The 26,753-nt window shown below is 44.9% G+C and overlaps 1 protein-coding gene across 1 annotated transcript in view; it reads right to left on the reverse strand.

Annotated features, from left to right (window-relative positions):
* The window catches only part of CPAMD8 (C3 and PZP like alpha-2-macroglobulin domain containing 8), a 46,832-nt gene extending 24,002 nt beyond the window's left edge, over nt 1-22,830 (reverse strand). Inside the window, 27 exon segments of the mRNA XM_050321281.1 lie at nt 1,760-1,936; nt 2,471-2,696; nt 3,098-3,396; nt 4,087-4,138; nt 4,552-4,694; nt 5,188-5,341; nt 5,935-6,166; nt 7,853-7,918; nt 9,060-9,202; nt 10,438-10,599; nt 10,702-10,814; nt 10,817-10,850; nt 10,952-11,124; nt 12,316-12,505; nt 14,249-14,377; nt 14,755-14,925; nt 15,059-15,286; nt 15,729-15,837; nt 16,112-16,196; nt 16,471-16,584; nt 16,687-16,741; nt 17,369-17,386; nt 17,869-17,921; nt 18,054-18,219; nt 19,116-19,138; nt 20,370-20,521; nt 22,757-22,830. Of these exon segments, the coding sequence (XP_050177238.1) occupies nt 1,760-1,936; nt 2,471-2,696; nt 3,098-3,396; nt 4,087-4,138; nt 4,552-4,694; nt 5,188-5,341; nt 5,935-6,166; nt 7,853-7,918; nt 9,060-9,202; nt 10,438-10,599; nt 10,702-10,814; nt 10,817-10,850; nt 10,952-11,124; nt 12,316-12,505; nt 14,249-14,377; nt 14,755-14,925; nt 15,059-15,286; nt 15,729-15,837; nt 16,112-16,196; nt 16,471-16,584; nt 16,687-16,741; nt 17,369-17,386; nt 17,869-17,921; nt 18,054-18,219; nt 19,116-19,138; nt 20,370-20,521; nt 22,757-22,830 (3,541 nt within the window).
* Between the last annotated feature and the right edge of the window lie 3,923 nt (nt 22,831-26,753).

Consider the following 26,753-nt stretch of genomic DNA (forward strand, 5'->3'; position numbering starts at 1 on the left):
CCTACCAGGAAAATGATTTGCTTTTCAAACCTGCTGGTCTGTAACAATGAACTGCCCTTCCTAATTAAGCACTCTGGGAATAGAGGAATAAATGAGTTGAACACAGAACACACACTTGGATAAATCTCTTAAAACATCCATTGGAACTGCCCATGTCTCCTGGACTTTCCTGTTGCTCTGCAGGCTTCCAGTGCTCCCAGGGAATGCAGGTGGAATGGTTTGAAGGGAAGGAACAAAGCCCTAGAATTTCCTGATGCTCTTGTATCAACCACACCTTTGCCTGAGGATTGTGGCACAGCCACAAACACAGGGCAGAAAAGCCTAAATAATAGTTTGGAGGTTTTTTTTCTTCCTCCAAACAATAGGTGTGACATTAAATTGGATTCCTTTTCTTCTCTGCAGGCCTCAGGTTCAATTTACTACTGAGCCCTTCCTGCTCACATAGGTGGACTCACTGGAGAGATTCCCCTCTCCAGTTTTCCCCTCTTCACCTGCTTTTGTTTGTGGGGAAGTAGAAAATAAAAATGCTGACTGGTTTAGCTCAGGCCACTTCTAAAGTTTAGGGGAGGCACAGGAATTGTTGGGTGTCAGCACTTTCCACCCTGGATGACGAAGGGAAGAAGTTTTCTGGCTTGCTTAAGTCACAAAATCCTTCTGGAGCGAGCAAACAGACTTTCCCCATCTAAAACCTTGCCCTTGGCAGGGCTCCAATAAACACAGAGGAGTTTAAAACTCGGGAGGATTCCTTCTGTAAGGGTTAATTAGCCAGCAGAGCCTGGAGCCAAGAGCCTGGAAGGGTTGCAGATTCGTGAAAGGAAACAAAAGCAAAAGATGTCGCAAAGGAAACACTGACTTGGACTGGCAACAAATTCCCTTTGCCTCCTTGCTCTCAGCAAGCCCCAAACGTTGCAAGTGGAAGGAGGGGAGCCAGGCAAAGGAAGCAGCACTGGGCTTTAGCTGCTGAACACAAGAAATATCTGGCATCTTACATTTTATATTTATATTTTCAGAGGAGAACCACCTAATCCTGTCACCTCTGATTTCATGGCATGACTATTGTCTGACTCATACACAAGAGAGCTTTGTCCTTTTAGGGTCGTTCTTGGTTTTAATGATCTCTGAATTCTTAACTGAGAATTGCACTTGGTTGTAAAACTATTTTGCACGTGGCTCTTCTCAAGGAAATGCTGAGAAAAACAGTGCAAAAAAAAAAAAAAAAGGATAGATTGCTTTGAGCTGCTTAGTGAGGTAGGACAGGACACTGAAAGGACAGATAAAATCCTGCATTATTTGCCTCTAAGATAACTCTTTTGGATACTAACTTTGGATTTTGGGCACACTGTTAGTAAGAAAACACTGTTAAAAGAAGGAAGTCCAGAGGAGAGCCATGTCCTGACTAAAGTGATGGAAAGGCAATTCATGAATAAGGGCAAGTACTGAAGTGTATGGATTTTTACTAAAATTAATTTTCCTTGGCTTTCTAACATGTTTAAACATAGAAATCAGCTATCTAAGGAAAAAAAAATAAAAAAGATAAATCAATGAACAGCCAAACTAAGAGTTATTGAAGGGAAACACAGGTTATGTATGAAGGGAAAACATCTTGCCATCAAAATCTGTTCATCTGCGAGATTATCCTACGAGAAACGATGACTCCTCATCACTTGGGCCGCTCTCGATCAGAAAGCACAACGTGACACAAGGAAAACTCCCTTCCAGCTTTTCCCCCCTCTGTAAATTGTGAATGGAACGAGTTTACCTTGCACAAGGTAATCGGTGGCTTCGATCTCCACCTCCTGACTGAGCTGTTTGGTTTTCTGCAGGTACTTCAGGACAAAGACGTTGGGAGCAAAGTGGATCATGTTCTGCTCCCCACAGCCAAAGGGCAAGCGCAGGAGCCTGTCCAGGTTGTTCAGAGTAGGACCCATCACGTCTCCTGTTTGAGAAAGGGGTGATCTGTTCATTATCAGGCACTTAGGCTTGGCTTTTGGTGTCTTTCTGATTAAACCCCACCTGACTACACCTGTATCTCCTGCTTAAATAAGCTGTGTCACAAGTGGCACGTCCTTCATGTGGTCAAATCCAACGGGAGATTGAAGGGCTAAGATTAAAGAAATCCCACATTTCGGAGCTGGATTGTCCACGACTTCCCAATTTAAGGTGAGTTTGGAACACAGCACAATTTGTGATTATGATGATTATGAAATAAATGCCATGAGCTCTAACAGACAGTGCCTCTGCAAAGCCCTCAGCATCAACTTTAAATCACCCTCAACTCAAACAGGGTCCAAAAAAGCGACAAAAAACCCCCAAACCAATCGCTCGTCCCAGAATTAAGCAGCATAAACCTTTGTAAATGCCTCTGACTATCTCATCAGGTGTGCAGCACTCAAATACTGGTCAGAATGAAGTAACAGCTGGAGTATCTCTTCACATTTGATACCCAGTGACACCTCCTCAGAATTGATACCTATGATTGAAGCCGTAGCTCTTTCTGATCCTGGAATTATGTTGTGGGGAACTCCAAGAGTAAATGCTTCATTGTGATTCTCATCAGTCTCTTCTTTCCTCCAAATTTTAAACTCTCCCATTGACCCCCAGCCTGTGGAAAAGCCAATGTACTTCACCTCGAGCCGTCTGGGGACTGTCCACTCCACAATAATTGACTCATTTAGCACCCGAGTACCGTGGCCAACCTGAAAAGGGGACAGAAAAGCAGGTGGTTCCAGGAGCCCCCACATCTGCAGTCCCCCTGCCACGTGGTCCTTGGACCCCCCCCAGCTGGGATGTGCATCAGAGAAGGCTGCACATGGATCAGCTCCTTCCTCTGTCCCACCCACAAAACAGTTCAAGGAGGTTTAATGAGAACCCCACGTGCTTGACCTTCAGGGACTGAAAGTGTTGAAGGTTGAGGTCCTGGGGACAACACCGTGGCACAGCAGATTTGCTCTGATCAAAGCAGCCTGAGCAAGAATTAAAACAGGAAAGACAGCAGGAGAGAAGCTTTAACCTTTTCCACCAGCCTGAGGAAAACCTGCCCTCTGTGTGCTCTGTTTAAAAAGAGACTTTGAGACCCTCACAGAGGAGAGTTCGGTACCTGGATGACTCCGTTTTTCCAGCTGATCCAGAAGCTGCGGAACTCATCCCAGGAGAGGATCCCAGGTGTGTCCCTGCTGGCCACGGGCTCGCCCATTTTGCTGGTGGAAATCCAAGTTTTGCTGTTTTGATGCCCCCCAATAACAATCTCGGTCATCTCTGCCATGTCGTGGGGCCCCGAGGACAAGGCCAGGTGAGCATCGTTGTGGGCCTTCACAGCAATGTCAAAGTGGCTCATCTGGGCAGGTTTCTGCATGTACTGGTACTCATATTTGTTAGGGGTGGAGATGTGGATTTTCTCTAGCCAGAGAAAGGATGGAATGTGGTGAGAATTAGAGCTGAGCTTACAGACCTCAGAAATAAGCCCCTGCTGATCGCTGAATTTAAACAAACACACCTTTCCTAAGTCATGCTTTTTTCCCAGCTTCTCTTAAAACAAACTGTGACAGTAAAAGTGGATGTTTCTTCTCAGCTTTTATTTTTACATCTTTCCAATAGAGAAGATACTTCAAACTGCTCAGCTGAATTTCTCATGAAGTCTGCAAGTGATTTTTCAGCTCAAATCTCAGTGGTCAGAAGCATCTTTGTTTAGCTACTGGAGCCAACCCTGAGCTATCCAAATCTCTGGCAGAAAGGACATACTGATTCCAGAACTGAATTTTAAAACACCAGCTGAAAATATAATACAGTCCCAGTTTCTGTCCACAGTGCTGAATACTCAAACTGTTTCATAAAGTAAAGGAATTTAATGGCCATTTCCAGAAATCACTTGGGCAGTTAGAGCAAATTCATAATTAGCCAGCCAGGTTAGAAAGACTCTTTATTCAGAAATTCCTCCTCCTCACTCTAACTCATCAATCACAGAGAAATGCAAACAAAGATTTATTCTTTTTTCTTTTTTTTTTTTTTTTTTTAAGGAGATGAAGCCAAATGTTTCCATTTAAAAGTCAATCAAACAAACTGAATCTCTCATTCAAATCATGAACTTACCATTTGGGCAGAAGAACACACTGTAGGTGTATTCTCTGGACAGTCCCTCTGGCTATAGAAAGACAGAAAATCCACACATAAACCCACAGGGCTTGGATGAGCAGGAACAGATCTCAGTTTGACTTGGAAAACACTGAAATTGTGCAGTTGTTTGTGTTCTTTACAGAAAAGAGATGGCACCGTGTGCCAGCCACCAGCAGAGACCTCCCAGCACAGCATATTTCAGATTAACAGGGTAAGCTTAGCCAATAAAATCTCCATTCCTTTTTCTCCTGAACAGTACTGAAGATTCACCAGGTAAACTCAGAGCCACGTGGGCTCTTTCTGTACCACTAAATCATTTCCCACCATGCAAACAAACCATGAATCAACCTGAGGGCTCTGATAAACCACGTTTGGTTCCCTAAAAACTGGCCCGATTTGCCCCATTTTTATCTGAATTATTACAGATTCCTATTTTCTTACCTCGATAATGACACTGCTACGAACATAATCCACTCCCACTGGGGTTCTCTTGTCCAGGAAAGCATCCTCAGAGTGTTTGCCGTTCTTTAAGCTCTGCATCCCCTCCTGACAGCAATTAGTCCCACCATAAGCAAAAGCTTTTGCTGAGGAATAGAAGGGAAAAGCAGCAAGTGTTTTGAAACAGGAAGATGCCCAGGAGCTTAAGAGAAGATGGGAACTCATTAGATCCAGCTAATTAACAGCACATCAAGCGGTTTGGAATCACAGCTCTCTCCTTATGCCATATTTGAGTGATCACATCTAAAACCAGGCAAGACTTGGCCAGTCATGGGACAACAGAGAAACTCTTCTCTAGTTTTCAGTGTTGGCCAATTTTTACTGGGATTATCTGTTGAAAGATGTACAAAATCTGCCGTTGTTCTCTTATTTAAAAATCCCCACTGATCCCTCCAGGTCCAAACCTCACTTAAGCAAATATCAAACAGGAAAACTGATAACCAGGGAACCTCCTGATCTTTTAACAGGCTCTCCCACGCATGGCAGGTGGAGAAATAAGAATTTTCTGCCGAAAGAGGAATCAAAAGAAACGCTTGTAAAGCTCCTTCAAGCAACAAGCTGCTTTTAGTTCTGTCCTACCCGTGATGTTGCTCAGTCCCAGCTCGTTGAAGGAGAGAACGATAGAGGTGGGTTTGGCTTCCCCGGGGGCAACGCATTTCTTTCTGGTCAGGTGGTGCTTCCCAGGATGCCCAACAAACTTGATACCTTTTGGGACAGAAATCTTCACGTGGACCTGCGAAAACGTCGGGATTTATTGCAAATTTCAAGCTGCGAAGCCACCTGTGAAAATTCCGCGAGCCACGAAAAAACACTTCGCAAAAAAATCACAGCACAGGGATTTGCTTGTTCTTCCAGCTTTCTAGGCATGCACTTGAGTGAGAGCAGCACTTTCAGCTCAGCAATTCTACAAATATTCCCAGGAGATGCTACTGAGGGTAGGGAGATAGTGAGTTTGAGACAGGATTTCTTGAAAAACGAACAAACAAATAAAAACCCCACTCCTTGTGGCAGCTTTCCAACGACGAAGGAATTTCTGTGATCCACAAGGAGCTCCCTAATTTCCTTCTCTATATTTTTTTCCCCCTATACTTTTCAATATTTGTATTTCTGAAGTGCTGCAAGACACTCCAGACCACTGCACGATGTGTTTCAAGCTGAAAGCAAATAAAACAATGACTCTTATAGCAATATTTACCTCTTCAAGGCCCCTGTGCTGAGCTTACCCCTAACACGAGGCTGGTCCCTCACCTACTGTAACTTGGGGATCACTGGGATGTTCTGATAGCAAACCAGAGCTGAGGTGCCCAGCAAGGAGGGGGTTGTTACCTCCACACACACAGCCAGGTAGTTGTAGACGGTGAGGGGGATTTTGGTCTGCTCCCCGCGGATGACGTGGTAGGGCAGGGTGAAGTCGATGAAGAAAGGCTTGAAGGTCTTCAGCTCTGTCTGCCTGGCAATGCCCAACCCCTTCTCCTCAGACAGAGCCACGGCCTCGGTGATCCAGGTGGTGATGGAGTCGGGCACTTCCACGCTCAGCTGGGCTTCTCCCGAGGTGTCACTGCCCAAAGGGACAGGGAATAACTTGGGGTCAGCAGATCAACTTCATTCCGAAGCCTTTAATTCAAGTGCACGTTTTGGGGGAGTTCCCTCCACGTCTGAATTTATAAGAGAGCATCAGTGACTACTTTGAACAGCAGTTTATTAAAGGCTCAATGTTTTTTATCGGTTGAGGCCTGTAAATGTTTATAATGAGAACAGCAAGTGGTTAGTTCTGCAAAACAGTCTAAACATACAAATTTGTATGGGATTAAAACCTTTATTTGCAGCCTCATCAGAAAGTGAGTTTTCTTATGTGGCAAATGTCTGCACCAAGTCAAAAAAACCCCTACCACAAATAAAACTAAAAAAATTCCACCAAAATCCCAAACCAACCAACCAACCAAAAATAAAACAAAACAGAAACAAAAACCCACACCAAAACAAACAAAAAAACCAACAACAAGAACTAAAAAAAAAAAAGTTCAACAATAATTTATTTAATTATATCAGCATTAATATCAGCTAGTGAAATAAAAGTATTTTTTGTTGTCCCTGTGTCCAGTTCCACACTGCAGACTCTGCTTGAATAGAAGGTCAAATGAGAAAAATTAAAGTTATTTTAACTAATTCCTTAACATTTAAGCCCTCATCCTAACTGGGATTATGCCTCTGGTACCTGCAGTAATCCCCAGCCCTGAAGAATCAGCAGAAGGGTGTCCTGGCTCCAGGACTGGCAGGATTCCAGTCTGTTTAACCGGACAATTTGTTGCAGCTGATGTTCTTTCCACTGAGATTGCAGCCCATAACCAGCATTAACATTATTTTCACACATGAGGGCACTTACTCTTCTGGGCGGGGGGCCAAAGTACACACTCATTTCCAGCCATTAGACCCTCCAGCCAGGCTCTAGGAATTTTTAGAATTGGTTTGGGAAGTTGACATTAGGCTTTTTTTCTTTTTTTTTTTTTTTTTTAAGGATTGTATTTTATGATTATAAGTGGTAGAAGAAAAAAAAAATAAATTCTTCCTGTTCAAGAGAGTGGAAATGAAGGAATGGTCAACTCGGTTGTTCCTAATGAAATGAAGTGGAGAAAATGCAATCTGCAACTTTTTATTCCACACTCTCCCCCACTTATAATTAACTGCCCCAGCTTGCTGAGGCCCAAACAGGCACTTCTGGAATTCTTTGTGTATTTCTACAAAGCATATTTCATGCTCAATTGAGCAGATTTGAATACACTTGCTCCAAGTTCCTGTCAAATTCAATTTGCAATCATTTATTGAGAAGGAAGTTTACTTGCAAACCTGGAGAAGCCTTTTAATAATTGCTTCAAATTATCCCAGAGGTGCTGCTGTGGGAGAGATCAGTTATCTGTTTCTTCATTTTCTTACTTCCAGCTGTACCCAGAGGAAACCACAATTTATGAGGCAGTAAATTAAGGTTTGGGGGAGATGCTTTGGCAACAGAGAAAGAAGGAATTTGAAAAGCAATCAGTAGAGAATCAGTGTGGTCACAACTGGCAGGTTCCACTTGGAGGAGGTGAACGCACCTCAAGATCAGATGAAATGTTGCCAAGAGCATTGATTAAAGTGGTAATGAAGAAAAACAATGAAAAAAACACCAGAAAACACCAATGGAACTCCAATAGGTTTTACAGAGCTTTGTTTTTTGTAGCTGAACAAAAAACTGGATGTAATCAAGTACCTGACGTTGAGGCAATGCCAAATCCACGTCTCAGGAAAGAAGGTTCTCTTTCTCTTCTCTGCCCTGCTGGAACAGGAAAGGAGTCCTTGTGAATGAATTCTATTATTAGGACAGTTTTAAGTGATAAATCAGAGAGTTATCACCCGACTGCAGCTCCCATCACCAAAATTCTGGCTCGCTGCAGACTCATTCACCAGCTGATCACTCGTAACACAAATTACAGGGTCCCCTCAAAAACCCCACTGTGCTCACACACACACTCTGCACACATAAATAAGAATGTAAAAAAAAAGCCAGTACAAATAAGATGACATTATTTCTGCTAGTTTTAAAGAGTGTCTGATTTTATGATCCAAATCCTTTTACTAAAGGAAGTCAAAGGGAGCACTCTGAGCCTGGGGCTTCCAGGATATGATATGGCCTAACTGACAGCAGTTACCACAATCACTACTTCATATTCCTCTCCCTTTCTTCTCTTGGACTTGTCTTGACCTCTAATATTTTAATTATTTAGTCACTTTTCCTACACCTTCGTTATCTTTTTGTTAATTAACCCCCTGGCTCTGCTTAAGGGAAGCTCCCAGGATGTTCAGGATGCAAATGAAAAGCCCAGAATTGCTCACTGCACCTCAGGGTTTATTCTTCCTGCACCTCAGGCTTTATTCTTCCTGCACCTCAGGCTTTATTCTTCCTGCACCTCAGGCTTTATTCTTCCTGCACCTCAGGCTTTATTCTTCCTGCACCTCAGGCTTTATTCTTCCTGCACCTCAGGCTTTATTCTTCCTGCACCTCAGGCTTTATTCTTCCTGCACCTCAGGCTTTATTCTTCCTGCAACCCCTCGTTTTGCCCACCAGTTGAACGGCCAAAATATCAAACAATTCACTCTGTGAAATCAGCTCTGCCTTGCAAATGTTGAGAAGAAGCAACTAATTCCCAGAAAATTCACATGTGAAAGTGATTCCTATCATATCTTATCAAATCACATCATATTCATATCTTCATTTTCAAGACTATTTCTCTATGTTTTTCCAGAATTAAACTCAATTTAACAAAGTAATGTCAGCTCTAAGTTTTGTTAAGTCTATCAAGACATCCCTTTAAACCTGGGAGTAGGGGAGGTGGAAAGCAGCTGATAGCAGAGAAAAAAAATCAAATTATTCGGAGTAAATGGACAATATATATTTATATATAAAAAAAATATGTTACCTTGGTGTTATTTTAGAGTGCATTGTGGCCACCAAGGTCCCAGTGTGTGGCTGGAAGGCTGGCACAGCCTCATCTGTGTACATTCCCCCGTTCTGCCTGTGGTTCAGGCTGACTATGTCAGTCATCACCACCAAACCGGTTTCCTAGAGCGTGCAAACAAAGACCACGAAACAAAAACCAGCAAGGGAAAAGAAATAAATGAAGGGAATTAAATGTGGAGCGAGAAAAAAACTTTTAAAAATAGAATTCCTCAGTCCTGCTGCAACATTTATGGGGTAAATCTCAATTGAAACCTGAGGACCTTTTAAAAATCTCCTATAAAAATGAAGATACATTGGCAGGGGTTTTATGAGAAAGCTCTTGTCTGCTTGGTAAATGCATTTAAATCATTATCTAACATTACTGGGCGTGTGTGACTGCCAGGCAGCTACAGGTAAAAGAAATCACTACACAGATTTTTCCCTTAGAATGCAACATTACAGCTTTTTACCCTTCCTAATATGTGAAAGCCTTTGGGGTTTAAGGCAACATAAGAAAACAATTTAGCTAAAAATGCTAGGAAGGACAAAGAATGAGGAGAGAGAAGGGCTGTAGGAAGGCAGGATCATTATTAGCAGCAGTTATGTGGATTAAAAAGGGGAAGAACATCACTGGTTCTCTAGGCCAGTCTGTATTAGCATGTCTTAAAGCCCACAGGTGACTGTTCTCAGCTTGAAGGACTGCACTGTTTGTATCCAAAGCAATGGAAAAAACCCAGAATTTCTTTGAAATGCTCAACTTGAAATTCCATGCCAATACACAGCACAGATCAAAGAAATAAGATATTTAAAATCTGGCCAGGTTTAACTATATAGAAAGACACCAAGCAAATGTAACCACTGAAATAGATGGCATTTAAGCAGTAACTTGATTGAGGATACAAAGAAAACACTCCTGGTCTTTCATGCAGATGGGCCACAGAAGCTGGCAGAGCTCGGGCAGGAAAGAAATGTGATTTCCAAAGGGTAGTCCAAAAGGGAAAAGGCTACAAGGAAAGACTCACATTCCACCTTCCTTCCCTGTCAGAGGAGCTGCAGAAGAGACCTGCCAGCTCATCCGTGGCTGGAGGAACCTTCTGGTCCCTCTAATTCTCCAGAGTACCAGCATGAACTCCATCCCCCAACAGGGCAACTGGCCCTCCCATCAAACCTGGCCCAAATCAAACCACATCTCTCCGATATTTTTGCTGGAACAGCGAACAGTCTCAAAAACTACTCTCCAACTTTCACCCCCCCGGGAGAGACAGCTCTGGCAGGGGCAAAACACAGAACTGACAAATCATCTCTGCAAACACGAAAGCAAAACAACTCCCTGGAGAAGGGAGGCTGCTGGTTCCTACTGTGAAGGCGAAGCGAGCGTCCTTGGTGATGTCCCAGTGCCAGGGGAAGACCGAAGAGCGGCGGCGCCGCCGGGAGGACATGCCCGGCCACCAGAAGTGCCCGTCCTCCTTCGGAGCCCCGAAAGCATCGGACACGTCGTACTCTGCCAGCTCCTGGAAGACCTGCAGGGAAAAGGAGGGAAAGGGTGAGAGGCTGCTGTGCTTGGGTGCAAAGCGGGGCACGAGGTGGGCGTGGATCTCGTCAGCGCCCTGAGCTCCTTCTACCTGGCTGGCTGTCAGCTGGAAGCCCGTCTTCAGCAGGTACACGCTCTTGTCCACGGTGGCAATGCAGACACAGCTGGATTTGGCAGCTCTGACCTTGATGTTGACGACGTCCCGGGTCTGGTCTCGTTTGCCGAGAGCGCCACAGCAACCTGGGAGCGATGGTTTAACCGCGGTGATGCGGGCGGGTTAAACTGCAGGGGGGAGCAGAACTCATCCCTGCCTTCCCCCTCCCCGGCTCCAGAGCCCCTACCTGGTTCTCAAAGGAGGAGTTGACCGTGAACTGCAGGCTGTCTGTGACCCCCTCTCCGTTCTCCCTCACGTAGTACACCAGGAGATGGCCCAAGGGAGCCATGGAGTGAAGGACCGAGAACCTCAGGAACGTCACACACACCTCAACCTCTGCTGCAGGAGGGCTGGTGGGTGCTGGGACAGAAATGGGGGAAAAGACAGTCTTATTTACCAAAATCTCTCCTCTTCCCTCCCCATCCTAATGCTGGGAGGCACACAACTCTCCACCCAATTCTTCTATTCTTCCCTGTTGTTCCCTGTGTTTTTCTTCAGTTCGATCTTTTCCCTCTTTCTCTTCTTTGTGAAAGCTGATGGGCAATTAGCACCCTTAACATAACCAGGCAGCACAGAGAAGGTAGATTTTTCCAGCCATAAAAATCAAAGAAAATACACAGTTAAGTTATCCAGCCATTAAAAGCAAAGCAAAAAGGGGTATCTACTGCTGCAAAACTCAGCTGAGAGAAAAGGCATCAGTGAATTTGAAAAAGATTAGGCAGAATCACTGCAGCAGTTAAATAGAGTGGCCCAATGGTTTGGGTTAGGAGGAAGCTTTAGGGATGATTTAGTTCCAGCCCCCTGCTGTGGACAAGGACATCTTTCACAGGATCAGGTTGCCCAAAGTCCCATCCAACCTGCCCTGGAACAATTCTACAGACAGAGCAACCACAATGCCTTTAGTCAGGCTGTAAATGCAACAAACCTTCAGTGCAGAAAGTCATTCCAAATTCCCAAACCTCTGGTTCCCAAAAGCTGGGTTGGGTACTTGTTTTACTCTTTGCCTGACTCCCAAACTGGTTGCTACTGCAGGCAGGTTACCAGCATAGACACGTTCTTTGGCAGCTGTTACATGCATCTTCCTAATCTTTATCCCCCTGCTCCCTAAATTCACCAGATTTGTATTTTTATGTTATTCCTTGTTCAAACTACGAGTCCACACTTCATTTTCCTTCCATGTGTGGACTGCCTGATCTCCTCCTTTAGCCTGATCCACGTTATTAGTCCATCTAATGTCCTCTTCTCAGTTCAAGCTCCACCAGCTCACACTGCCCCATCCCATCACACATTTCCTTGACACTCTGCTGAGCCCAAGCCAAGCAAAGATCAGTTTTCTTGACACAGAAAGACTGCAGAAAGACTGGAGAAAACCCTCCAAGAGTTATCCCTCAGGGAATTCTTTTCTATGCATCACTATTTTTCTTGCACAAAATGATTCTGTGCTCTTTGAGGAGCATCCAATTCAAACAAAGCGGGTCCTTAGGTTTGTGGAAAGGTGGTTGTTTTTCCCCCTGAAAGCAGGAGGGGGATTGCATTTCTGCTGCCATCTACCTGTTCCTGGGAAGTGTGTGATGCCAGTGTTCTTCCCAGAGGGGGAGGTGGCTCTTTTGCTCCTCTGCTGGGTGACGTTGCTGGGCTGGAGCCCCGAGAGGACGATGTTGCCTCGTGATGCCACCTCGTAATGCAGGGTGAAGTTGCAGGGACAGGTGGACTTCACTGCAATCCAAGCCTCCTCTCCCACCTGCAGCCAGAGACAGGAACAGCAAGAGATCTGGTGTGTTGCAATGCAAGCTTTTGATTCAGAAAGCACAGAAGCCCCCCTGGGTTTCAGGCCACGGGAGGTGTGACCCCCCCTCTCCTAACAAACATAAGCATTGGGAAGTTGTGTTACATCAGCACTGTTGTCATGGGCTTTCCTCACAATAAAAAGGGGCCAGTGTTCAGCTCTCCACTCCCTGCAAATCTCCAGGAGAATGAGCTGGGGGCTGTATGCATTAATGAAACAATAAAGGAATCTCTGGAATCCTGGAAGTTAAGCCTTTTGGCACAGAGCAGCTGTCAGAATTGGTTGAATTTTAGACACCCCTTTAGTAGCCTAGCCCCAAAAAATGAAAGAAAGAGATGGGTTGGGGGTGGGAAGAGATGTGTGTTGGACAGTCTTTGCAGTTTAACTGTGATTATACCCAGGAGTTGCATTCATGTGGCAAACACGAACTCAAACACCACCAGTGTGGTGTGAAATTACTGGGAATAGATCTGAGGGAAAATGTTCTCCAATTACACAAGTCTCGATAATAACTTGTAAGTCTGGCACTCAGGGAGGTGTCAAACACACAAATGAATGAGAAGAAAGTTCCCAACGAAAACTGGATGTTAAATCCCAAAGAAATCTTTGGAAAAACCTCATCAAGTGTTCTCCTTCCAGAGTGTCCACAAAGTACAAACCAAAAGGGCAGAACTTGACTCTAAGGAGTTGCTGATGGTTCAATACAGTGGGAATGCCAGAGAGTCCAGGGAGTGCCTCGTGACATTAAATATTTGAAGTATTAAGAATTCCCCCAGTGCAAATGATGAAACAGTTCATTAAAAAATGAATGTAGCTAATTGGAACACCCAGTAAGAGCTGGCAGTGCAGGGAAACAGTTCCCACATCAGCTGGTCATCCAACTCCCAGCTTTCCCACAGTAGAATTAGTTCTAATCAGGTTATAATAAGAACAATGTGTTCAGATTAGCAGTGTATAATCCCCTTTCCATACCTCAGGAAACTTGTAAAAGATTAATTAGCCATTAAACTTCCATGAAATTCAACGATTTAAAAAAAAAAAAAAAAAAAAGCTCTTGTTTGGATACAAAGAATCTGAAACCAACCTGACAGACCTGCTGATAACAGAAATTTAAGTGTATGTATTACCAAAAATCACTTTTTCCCCCCACAAAGCAATATGCAGACCCTCAGAACACCTCCCTGGGTAAGAAGAAACCCTAAACAACTCCCAGAAAACAATATGCAACAGGAATCATGATTAAATCAGACCTTTATGAGAGAAATGACAACTTTTGTAGGGCAGGATTACCATTCTAGAGAGGCTCCTACCAAACCTACAAAAGATGAGGCAGCTGTGTTCATGGTTCAGTAACTGGAAGAACAAACAGATACAGCTGAGATTTAAACTGGAAGTTCTAGTGAGACTACACAGCCTTAATTTTGATTGAAGCCACCCCAATAACACGAATTTCAGTGATCTCCACAACCCAAAGCAGAAGGAGGTGCTGCCCAGAGCATCGAAGGTGCTTTGCTCAGCACTGGGTGTGACCACACTGGACAATTCTTTGGTGGTTGAAGTGAAGTTCCTTGAAGTTTCCTCCCTTTGGAGTGGAAACAAAACCAGTTCAGGATCCCAGAAACCCCCAGAAATGTTTCATTAGAACTAAGAACTTTCAGCCAAGAATTGTTGCCGTGAGGGAACGAGAAGCCAACATACCTGGAAAGGTTTGTCTGGTGCCTGGAGCTGGATGTGGCACTTGCTGGGCGAGTACCAGCTGCTGATGGACAAGTAGTTGGGCAGATATTGATCCCCTGAGGGTTTCCCATCAATTCCTGTCACTTTGGTCTTTAAAAAAAAGTTACACCTGAATGTTATGCATAGAAATCCTGATCTGTGCTCTTTTATGTTGTATCCTCTTCTCCTATTTTATGCTTTCCAGTGGTTCATCTCTTGTCATTTATACAGCAACATTACTCCCCAAATATCAGACCCTTGCTACCATGCTGAGCTGTATTTGGAGAAGTATCTTTCCATGGTGGTTTCTCAGCATCAGTTCTATTGGCAGCAGGAAACAAAGCTTTTTTTGTTTTTTGTTTGCTGGGTTGAAATCCAGAAGCTGAAAAGGCACCGGTTTGCTGTTTGTAGCACTGGTTTCTAAAGTGCAGGTTTGACAAGATTAGTTACATTAAAGCCTCTTAATCCCATAAAGAGCTTTTACTCACCTCCAGCCAGACATATTGGGCAGCTGTGGGGATGGAGGGGATTTCAAACTCCACCAGGCCATTCCTTGACACCAGCTCACTGGTGTAAACGTTGTCCTTGGGTGTGAGCTCAGCTTTGATTCGGATGGTGACCCCGTCAGCTGGGCTTCCATCGGGGTAAGTGACTTCCACCTACATTTATAGAATGTTTTACATGACCAGCAGTTCCAGTCAATGACAAGTGGGAAAAACACACCAGAGAACACGGTGTGACATCCTGGGATCAAGCCAGGACATCCTCAGGGTGGCTCTGTTTTGATCTTACCTTCCCTTTGTAGGGCAGCCCAGGTTTGAACTGCTTTCTGGTGTCCTTGGAGTACTTGATATCAATCAGCTGCTTCTGGACAGGTGTTGAGTCATCAAATGTGACCTGTTTGCTGCCATCAGAGCTAATCAGGGTGGCCCAGATGTTGACAGTGCCTCGGAAATGCTCTGGGACATCGGCTGGCATCATGTCCTTGACACACACGTCGAAAGCAGCCGAGCCATCGATCTGCAGGTTGTGTTGGGGAACAGAAATGCAGGTTTGCATTCACATCCAGAGAGGGTCTATGAGCAGTGTCTGAATCACAGGTGCCAGAGAGGAGTTTGCAGCAGGATTTTTAAAGGATTAGGAGTGAAGGGAGTTAATTGGGGAGTGGATGAAGGAAGGAAGAAAGCAAGAAAGTTTCATTTTCCTCCTTATCCTTGGTTTGGACTATTTTGTTACAATCTCTCAGTCTCTTGTTCTCCTCAGCCCAATATGCTCTAAAACCAGATTAACACTATGCCAATAAATTCCCATCCCCCCAAATCATAACCAGACCATGCAAAAATAAGTATTTTTTTTATTATTATGCTGGACCTAATTGTCCCATTTTCCTCTTCAGTTTCTGATCTCCCACCAGTAACAAAACAGGAACACAGATCACAGGTGAGTCAATGGTCCTCCTCACCTGGGTGGTCTTGAGGACAGGGTGTCCCACTTCATGCCTGTAGTACCCCACACCATTTATAGTCATGTTGACAATTAACTTCCCTGTCACTGGTTTCCCAAATGTGTATCTGAAATGGAAAGAAGATACGGAATAAATTCCAGATAAGTTTCTTTTTTCCTGCTTATATCAAGGCAATAACATGTTACCTGCACATCTAGAAAACAGGAAAAAAATAGCACAGTTTTCCAGCTTATTTTTAACATTCTAGGGAGGCTCTTACATGAGAAAGCTGATAATGATGACAAGAATTAACCTGAAAAGTCAGCAGCAGGTGGGATCCAATCTCCAGTGGCTGCACTACAATCCAGAGTAATGAAACTCCATTTGGGACCTGTTCCTACCTGGCATGGACAGTTCCTTTCTCACACAGTGAGAGGTCCCGAATGTAGCGAGGGGGGTCGATGAGCAGCTCGAACTTTGGTAACACTGCAGTGAAAAAAATACAGCAGGGTCTTTGCAAGAAGAACTCGTTGCCCAGGTTATGCAGAAAGCCCACACAGCTCTGACCAGATCCTTCTTGTGGCCCATCAGTCAACAACAGCAGCGAACCAAGACCATCTTAGCAAAGCACCCATTTACCCAGGCCGAAAGAATTATTCCTCATGGCATTTTAAAGGCATTATTCCAGGTGTTCCCTCAAGAGAAAACATTTCACAGTGTTCTGTTCTTCCTGGTGCACTCGGGTTCCAGGTCAACTCACCGTATTTCTGAACTTCAAAGGATTTGTTGTAGGTGTGTCCCTGCAGCTCAGCGAAGATGAGCCAGTCCCCGAACACCGGCTGGTCGGACAGGGGGAAAGTCATGTTGACAATACCTGGGGAAAAGGAACCACGTTGTGAACTCTGGGCCACTGCTCAGGCAGGGCCAAGGCTTATCGAGCACAGCTCAGGGGAAATCTGAAATCTGCAAAACTCACCACAACAGAACGGCTTCAGATTGCTCCACTCGATCATCCGGGACCCCCGAGGATCCTGCACCAGGTTTAGGAAGGAGAAACATCCCAGGGAAAATGGGCATCACTGAGGCATTGAACTCATTTTGTAGCACACACACTTTCACTAGCAGCCCAAATGTAACCAATATTTGTGTTCTGGAGATGCTTTACCAGGGTATTTGCTCTCTAAAATTATGGAAGAGCACTGTAACCAGTGCACACAAGCCAATGCTGACAAGCAGCAGATCTTCCACCTGTCCTAAGACACCTCTTTTGGATGGGATGAACTGACCTCTGGAAACACTTTATTGCTATTTCCTTGCCATGGATTTCTGTTGTCCATTATCAGAATGTTTGAGTGCAGAGATGAGGTTGGCCCTGCTACTCCAGCCCAGGCAGAGGAAGGATGGGAGTGGATCTGAAGGGCAGAACTGAGTGGGACTGTTACCCTTACAAATCCCAGTAAATACAGCCAGTTCCTCTCAGGTTGAAAAATGGGAATGGATTTCTGAGACTGAAGGCCAGAACCAGGATATTTTTGTTGGTGGTAACAAAACAGCAAGACACAAAGAGCAGTTAAAGACACAGGGAGAGGGATAATTGCATGGGATAGGTTGGGAATGGCCAAAATGGCCAGGTGTGAGATGGGCAGACAGGTACTCACCACCACATAAGCTTCAATCTGAAAGAAAGGGAAAACAAACAACAAAGGACTTTATGAAACAAAGCTGCTTTTCTGCTTTTTGGGATAAACAGCTGACTCGGCACGAGCAAGGTGTGATACACGAAGTGACAGAGTTCAAACATCTCTTCTTGGCCAAGAGTGGCCTGAGAAACACACATTTCATCCACAAATCTAAGTGGAAAAGTAATACTTTGCTTATCTGTGCACTGCCTAAATAAGGTGCAAGGCAGATAAATTCTTTATTCTGCTCTGGCATATTTGCCTCCTATTTTGCAGCACTCCAAAAGCCTGTGTTCTCCTTCAACAGGAATGTGACCAAGTGAAAAATCTGAATTGCAAATACAGTAAGTTAGCACAGGATAAGATTTAATAGGTTAAAAAAAGCCAGTGAGATTTCTGCACAGATGTGCATCAGAATAAAATACAGGCTACCAAGTCTTCCAACATATTTTATACTGTGAAAGAAAAGTTTCCTTTACCTTGTCATTGACCGGTCTCAGGTCAGAATTCACCATAAAGAGGTTTATCAACACTGAGGAAAGGAAAAGAAGACATTTATTAATCACCAGAGCTGAGGCTGAGCAGGACAGCTCATCCTAGAAACTACCCTTGAAGAAAGCTTTGCCTGAAAGCAGCCCTAACCTGGCCAATTGCCCAAATGTACCTTTCTGCTTGGGTTTATAGACAGGTTTGTCAGTCTGGATGAACACTGAGGACCCTTTGCTGTCGATGGTGACTGTGGTGTAGTTGTGGAAGATGTACCCTTCCCCTGCCAGGTGCCTGTTGCCCCAGACTTTCAGGTGGGCTTGTCCACGAAGCCCTGAGGGCACCTGGAAAACAGAGCAGGAGGTGAGGGAGACACAGAAAAAAACCTTTGAGCTTTTGAGGGGGATTTCAGTGACACTGAAGTGAGCAAGAGCAGTCACTGCTGCATTGCAGTGTGTCAGTGGGAAAGAGCAAAGGAAGAACACACTAGACCTCCTACAACATGGAAACTTCAAAGGAGACAAAGTTCATGGCAGGAAATTCTGTTCTGTCCTCTGTCACTCATGCAAAGTGATATTTGAGCTGTGATCTGCACGTGCAGCTTCCACGACAGAAGGTGCTACGTGGACCACCCAGCTCTACCAACAGAGAAGTAAAACCCAACCACTAGCATAAAAAAGCCCCACCCCAAACAAAAAGTGCATGCTTGCACATTTTCAACCAGTCCCTCAGACTTTTGAAATGACAGCAGATTAAAAATGACACAGTTAAAAAAACCCCTGATAATACAATTCCAGCAGAGGGTCACAATTCACTATTTACATCCCAAAGATGACAAGTCCAAAGTGAGCCCTAAGTTAACAGAGCCAACACTTTGAAAGGCTTGTTCTTCAGTCCAGCTCAATTCTGCCTGCATTTGAAGTCATAAACCCCCCATTAACCACACAAAATTCTGTACCGCCCTTCTTATCAAATAACCCCAACACAGAACTTCGTGATGAGCCACGAGTCGCTGATTTTCTTTAGTGGTTTAAGGGCCTGACAGGTGAGCTGTGATGGGTCAAGCTTTGCTCTTTTCACTCTCCACTCTCTGTCTTGTGCAGGTTGTCTCCTCCTCAGTGTGTGCCCCAGAGTGTGATGTGTGTTTGTGCCTCAGCTGCTCAGAGGGAAACGCCTGATGTGGCTGAGGGAAAGTCCCTCATGCTTTCACCAAAAACATCTTAAAATAATTGACACTCACCTTCAGTTTAATTGTTCCTTTATCTAAAATAAGAGAGAGAGAGAGTTACTCTCAAGATAAGGCACTAACATTTTAGATATTTGCAGTTTAGCAAAAGAGACCCCAAACCTCAGAGCTGCTCCCTGACACACACTCATCACCATTTCACCTGAAGTAATTTTCCTGCTCTGCAAAACAATCTGCAGGGTGAGCAAGCTGGACCAAGAGGAGTTCTCCAATATAAACTCGGTCCACATTAATTCACAATTTTTGGCCCGAGATAAACTGCAAAGTTCTCCGTGGTTGGAGAGCACCATCAGGGCTGAGGTTTCACCCCAGAGCAGCCTGTGCTTACAGAAGTATTTTGCTGTTAAAAGGAACGTGGCCTCTTTTGGGACCTGAGCAATTCTCAGACACTGATAGGATCTATTTTGATTGCTGGATCCAGGCATACCTAAGAGTTCTCCTGAACATGTGCTGTGCACATGTGTAAGCATCACCCCTCCCTTGAATTAATTTGCAATTGTCAGCCAGTTGCAAAGGCAACAAGGGGAGGATAAAACCAGAGCCAATATGTTCCAAGAAAGGAAATGGCTTTTATGTAACTCCCAATTTTAACACACAGAAGGGTTAAAACATATGATGGTTAAAGAGCCTGATTGCCTGAGCCTTGTCTCCCACACAGCTCCCACCCCCCTAGCAGTGGTTACAACAGTGCTACTGCACTCCACTTTCACCAGTGTAAATTCACTCAGCATTAAGTTGGATGTGATCAAAACACTCTGTCTTTATTCACAGGATAGAGGTATCTGCCTTGGATTTTAATGACTTATCCAACTGCACAAATATTACCACCTCTCTCAGCCACACTCAGTCCTGAAGATGGGGAGACTGCATCCCCAGCCCTCATTTTTAAATAAAGGACAAAAAATTATGATGATAACGATGCAGATTTTATGTTTTTCTTTAAAATAAAAACTTACCCTATTCCTTATATAGCTCTCCAGTGTAAACATTCAGGAAAGATATTCACTATAAAACTTTGGAATGTCAACACCTGAGTATCTCTTGGCGTTCCAAAAGATTGACCCGTTTGTTATCACATACCTCAAAACCACACTGACACAATCAGCTGAGCTGGTGTTCATCAGCCAATTAATCAGATATTAGTTTGGCTCCAGTTCCATTATCACTTAAAGTAGTTAAGAGATCTTGTGCTCCCACAGCACCTCAATTTACAAAGTAGTTCCCAAGTGCAGAATGACAGGGCCTCACCCAGAACTGTTCCCTGGCTCTGGGACACAGTTTCTCCTTTCACCACCAGCTGGATCTGGACTGTTGTCTCCTTGGCAGAGTTGAAGATGGTCACACTGATGGCTTCCTCCACACCAGCTCGGAAAACAGAAGGTGCTGCAATCAAATAACCCCTGAGGAGCAAAATTAGAAGCGATCAGTCAAGACGCAGCAATAAGAGCATTTTCATGATTTGTGAGCCACTCTCTGGGTATCAAAAAGAAAAGAACAAACTGCTCTGTGACGTGTTTGTCCCTGTATGGTCACATTTGTGACCACCAGCAGTCCAAGCCTGTGTCTAATATGAATAAATGAACACGGGATGCACATAGAAACCAACCCAAGTGCTTACAAATGGCTTATAAGTCCTTAGGATTTAAATAAAACCAGTTCAATATCGATGTTTATGGCACATATATAATAAATACATTCATTTATATGCAGCAAACTGAAGATACAATGAGCTGGTTATATACTATATGTAACAAACTAAACATTCAACCAGCTAATCATAAAATATCTGAAGTTCATGAAGGAATAAAGAGGTACCTGAACCTCTGGTAGAGTTTTGCAGCCAATGCTTTGTTTTGAAACAGTTTAGATACTTGTAACATTTTTGCCTCAATTATTTTTCATGGCTTCATTTTGATACTCGGCCCTTTCTCAGTGTCAGACTCACCCATATGTAACACCTGAACTTCCAGATTATGCAGGAGCAGCCCAGAAACTGCAATCTAATTACAAGATTAGGTTGATCCCCACTTTTTTATTTAAACAATTATGCCCTGCAAGTTTAAAAACACCAGAAAAAACAAAAAGTATTATTTTAGCAGGCACAAAAAGAGTTTTAAAGCCACCCCAGATGACCTCCGAGAGATGCTGCAATCCCAGTGTTTGTGAATGGAATCTGCACCACTCCTCCGAGAATGGCACCGTGCCATGAACTTGTCAACTAAAAGCATTACAGGCTCTGAGCTCTTTAATGCACTGGGCTGGAAGCAACACATTTATATTCTCTTCGTGACACACCTTTCTGGGGGTTATTTCTACCCAAAAGGATTTTTTTTTTTTTTTTTAACCCGAGGCAATTCCTGAGATGCCTCTCCCAGCACAGTTTCTCAGCCCATGCCCTCACCACAGTCCCCCGAGCCACGCTGCTTTAGCTCATGATTAATTATCACTTGGGGATGAGGATGATGGTGTTTTACAGCCCCCAAGTCATCTTTTATCAAATTCCAAGGCCGTGTTTCTCTCTCAGCAGGCCTCATTGCCATGGAGATCCCATTACCCCCCAAAGGAAGTTCAGAACTCTGTGGCATTCGAGTCAAATCGCATGGGGTACTTGCAGATTCAAAACCTTCTGGCTGCCAGGTTTGAAAGTTCATCAGAGCAGTAATGAATAACAATAAAAAGTTACTACTGAGCCTGCAAATTCTTGGTCAGAAAGGGATAGCTGATCTAGCTGCAGAGTGAGAAGGAGTACCAGCTGTATTCGGGATGAAATTATAGGATTTAAGCTGTCACATGAGCCCAGCTCTGCAGTGCCATATGTGAAGCACATGTACTCAGATTGTTCTGAAGCTCTGCAACTCTTTCTGAAGTACCAGTCCCTTGACAGAAATATTTAAGTCGCTTCCTAAGTGGCATTTGAACATTCAATATTTAACTTGGCGCTCAAAGAGTTAACTTGACAGTGACGGGACGGATCCTTTAAGCACATTTGACAAACAGCTCTGTCAGGTTACACCAAAACTTGGCAGGACGTGAAATATTTTCTAGTAAATAAGTGAAAATAAGTTCTCCGTGGCACTCAGTTAATGCAGCCATTCACGATGCTGACGGGCTACAACAAGCTAGGGATAAAGAACAAAGCAAACCTTAATGAAAATTAACCTAAACGCACTGGAACGAGCTGTAGGTTCAGCATTAACCTAAACACGCAGAAGGAGCCGAAAGCCGGAGAACACTGCCCGCAGTTTCTCCCCGGCCAATCTTCCCCCACAGGATCTTCACACGCTCCTCGGGAGCGCCCAGCATTTACCTCCAACCACCCCCAGCGCAACACCCCGGATTCCTTAAATAATTGCTCGCAGATAAAAGCTTTGCAAGCCGCTCGCCGCAGCAGCTGCAGGCAGGTATTGCAAGGGAGTTTTCTCCTTCTTTTTTTTTCTTTTTTTCCCCCCCTCCCTTTCCCTTCGCCGCGCACTTTTGCACCGGCGAGTACAAACGCGCCGCTGCCGCAGCCTCCGAGCCCTCCGGGGCGCTCCGCGGGCTTTGTGGAGAGGCTGATGCAGCTCCCCGAGCAAAGGGGTTCTCTCCCCGCCGCCCCGGCCGGGGGATGCTGTCCCCGAGCTGCTCCCGGTACTTACTGCCGGTCCCGGGGCTGTGCAGCGCTCAGGCTGCCCAGGGCGAGGAGCAGCGCGCAGGGGCCGCAGCGGGACATGGTGCTGAGGGTGCCGCTCGGGGCGGGCGGCTGCGGGAGCCTTTTGTTCGTGGCTGAGAGCAGCCCGAGCCTCTGCCGCCCGCAGCTGGGCTCTGCTGGGCTCTGCTGGGCTCCCCGGTGCCTCTGGCCGCCGCCCCCGCCGCGTCCCCGCCCCCGGGCCGCCCCCTCCCGGCCCCGGTGCCCGCTCGGCCCCGGCTCTTTGCTCTTTGTCTGCCGTTCCCCCGCCCGCTCCTGACAGCGGGGCCCGCCCCGCACGGCCCCAGGTGCGCTCCCGCACGGCCCCGCACGGCCCCGCATCTCCGGCAGCGCTGACAGCGCCGTGTCCCTGGCTGTCCCCGACTGTCCCCGCGGCTGCTGCGGCATCGGCGCCTCTGCTGCCCAGCCCAAAGCGCCCCCGGAGACCCGCCCGAGCTCCTGCGCCTTCCTCCCGAGTCCCTGAGGAGCCACGGATGCGAAAGCCGAGGTTCCCAAGGATCCAGTGACCCGGCACGGTGTGTTCCCGGTGACTGAGCCTCTGCACGCCGAGGGACTCACTGAGCACGGCCGAAGAACTGCTCCCCAACCCAAACTCCAGTGCCAGCACTGACGCTACTCCGTTTTTTTACTGGATTTTTTATCCTCCCCCATCCCTAGGCCCGAGTCTCTCCCTCTCCATCCCTCTGTCCCAGCCGGCGTTTCCAGGCTCTGGGGACAGGAGAGGGAGCTCTCCCCGCACCAGCCTGAAGAGTCGCAGCCCAAGGGTAGAGCTCACCCAACCCGGGGCAAAGCAAACCCAAAGCGAGAGCGGAGATTCGAGGTGACAGGAGAAATGTCACCACAGTGATGGATTCAGTGCTGCAGAGAGGTAAAAAAGAAATGATTTGATGGAATGATTCCTCCAATCCCTGTTGAAGAGAACACAGGCACACCAGGATCCCAGACACGCTCCAACAGAAAGGAATTCTTGCCCCAGAAATAAGTGAAAACCCTCAGTGTAGGCAGTTTGTTTCCCCCAACATGTTTCCCCCCCAAATACTACACATCTGGCTTAAGGTAAAGTACCAGGAAAACAGAAAAAAATTACAATCTTTTCTTCTAGTTTGGCTCCAATATTTGATCCTCAGTTTTTTATTTCTTCTCAAAATCACAGGTGTTGACCTCAGCATTTTATTGAGCAAAAATACACATTTGTAGCCAGGACAAGCTCAAGAGTTTCCCAAAGTCCCTTCCTTCTGGCTTCTGACAAGAAAAAGAGCAAGTTGCTAAAGCTGCTGTTATTTTTCTCCCTCTTTAAATAATTTCAGCTGCCACATATTTCTGCACTGTCATTCCTAGCTGCCACATTTTCTGCAAGTCAATCCATTCCTTAAAAGCACAAAGTCATCAAAAGGAACAAGGATTCCCTGACAACTTCAGCAACAGGACTCAGAGGCTGATCAGTCCTTAACCAGGAGATAAATAAATGGTGCCTAAATTTCTATCTTATTTGAAACTTACACTCACTTTAATATGACTGCTCTTAAAATAAAGTCATAAACTCAGTAGGTTTTTGATAAATTCAGATTATTTTCAATAGTGGATAACACTGCTAGTGTTACATTTTCCTGCTTAAATCTAACCTAAACCAGCCCTGTCTTATTTTTGTGGAGAGGCAGAAGAAATCTAGAAAAAGAATGAACACATTTTGACAAGAACCACAGGGATCACTTCCCAAGGAAACCAGGCATTGTGAGTAGGAACTTATCAGAAAGTACATTAAAGTGGGCAAGTTTTGGGTTTGGATTTTGTTTGTTTGTTTGTTCAGAGTTTTTGAGACAAACTAAAGAAAAAGTAAAATCTGCTAAATCCAAATTCTTTTTCAGCTTCATCATATTCAGTCACCTGAAAGGAGGCAAAATGAAAATGAAGCAGCTCTGCTGTTCCCATGGTATGGCAGCCTCAAATAAAGTCCAATATCTCACCACCAAACCCACTGACTCTGATAGAAGCCCTGCAGAGATCAGGTGTGCTGGGCTGAAACACCATCCTGCCTTCAAAAACATCATTCTCTCTACACATCCTTTTCTAGAGCAAACCACAAATGGTTCATTTCACACTCACACTTGAGATCTGCAGGATGTGGACCAAAAAAAATCACCAAGTGCCACTGAACAGCCATCCTGTCACCCACATTTCATCTCTGAGAAAGCTCTGGGTAAGGACTGGGAATAAGCAACAGGATTCAGCAGTGGGTGGATGAAAGCAGCAAAGTGTAGCTCTAAAATGGAGCTCCATCACCTTCAGAGTGATACACAAACATCTATTTCTACATTTCAAAAGGCACAGCTGGAAATTCCCCTTCTGTGGAATAGAGCCCTTTGGAATCATTAACTTCTTTTAAGGTGAGATTTCTTCTGAACTGAAGAATTTCTGTTTGGTATTTACTGAGTGCAAGAAACCTCAGGCAATTACAACCTCCAAAGGCTGCAAACCATCTTCCAATTACGAAAGTATGTGCAATCCTGTAAATAAGGCTGGAATCAGCTTCATCTGAAAAAAAAAAAAAAAAAAAAAAAAGAAAAAAGGAAGCTTTAGATATAATTTCAAACTATTTACTTACTGAAATGGAATTTTCTGTGCTTGCCAAAATGAATCCCATTCAGTGTGATGCAACAGGTGTTGGAATTCCAGCAGCCGCCTGCAACCCACATCTGGGAATGGTTAAGGAGTTTAAAGGCAGTTCTGTAAGAGCTGCTCATGTATAAAAACTATTCATCAGTCAGATCCATGGGTCATATTCACCCACTGTGCATAGCTGGGATTTTTATTCGTTTACAGAATGTGTAATTCTGCTCCTCATGAAGTTGGAGGAATCTCAGGCACTTGAAAACATGTGGGGCCTTGCTGGTGTCAGAAAGGTGAGGGAGGGACAGCAGTTCAGAGGAGGAGGTGTGAATACACCTATACTGGTTCTGACCGGGCCTAATTTACATCCTGACCCCTGGTACAACCTCATCACAGAAGAAATGATCCCCCCCATGTCCCACCCATCTCCCTCATAAATAAACCAAGCGATGTGAACATTATCAGACAGGTATTTGTTGAACAAAAAACAGTTAATTTGTCAAACCAAAAATGTTAATTTCTGAGTGCTGTGAATCCCTTTGGTTCCCCCCTCCAACTGCAAAATTCAAATCAGTGGGATCACTCCCATGAACCAAGTGGTAGGACCACCCCATTAATAATTAGCCCTTGTTAATTGCCTCAGCATAGCTGCTGTCACCAACGTGTCACCCAGAGGATCAGATCAGACCAGATCTACAAAAGGTAATACTCACTTAAAGATTTTGAGAATACAAGTGTAAATTGTGCACAGAAAAGGTGCTGTACTAAACCCCAGGCTATTCATTATTCAGTTTTGTGTTAAGTCCTGTAAGCACTGGATGTCAGTGGGAGGGGGGTGAGAATTAAAACCCAAGTGCTCAGTTTCCAGAATCATTTGACCCCACTTGCCAATGGAAAAACCTTTGTCTCAGTCATTATTTAACACCAGACAACAATAAGGCCTTAATTCATTTTTACAGGATTATTAAAAAAGCCACACCCATTCTTGAACTCCCGGTTTGGTTCTCCCCTTTGTGTTTCTGGGACAGCCAAACAGAGGTGGCAAATACAGAACCTGATAACTGATAAATAAATGTCCCAGGCTTTGCCTCACTCCTGGAGGCTCCCCAGAATAAAGGTTTAACACAGACTGCACCAGTCCAGAGTGGTGGAAACCAGACTGATCCTCCTCCCAGGAAAAAAGGCATCCCTAGAACAAAATTATAAGGAAAGGGTAATTAAAGAGCACGTTTTAAATTAGAGTATAATCTGAGTGGCATATAACAGGATAATGATGTTGAGAACATAATTATTAAATAGCTCTGTCCAAAATGGTTGTTATTCATCTGTAGAACAGGAGA

This window comes from Myiozetetes cayanensis, unplaced genomic scaffold (assembly GCF_022539395.1).
Source record: "Myiozetetes cayanensis isolate MyiCay16 unplaced genomic scaffold, myiCay2020 scf26, whole genome shotgun sequence".
Taxonomy (NCBI): domain Eukaryota; kingdom Metazoa; phylum Chordata; class Aves; order Passeriformes; family Tyrannidae; genus Myiozetetes; species Myiozetetes cayanensis.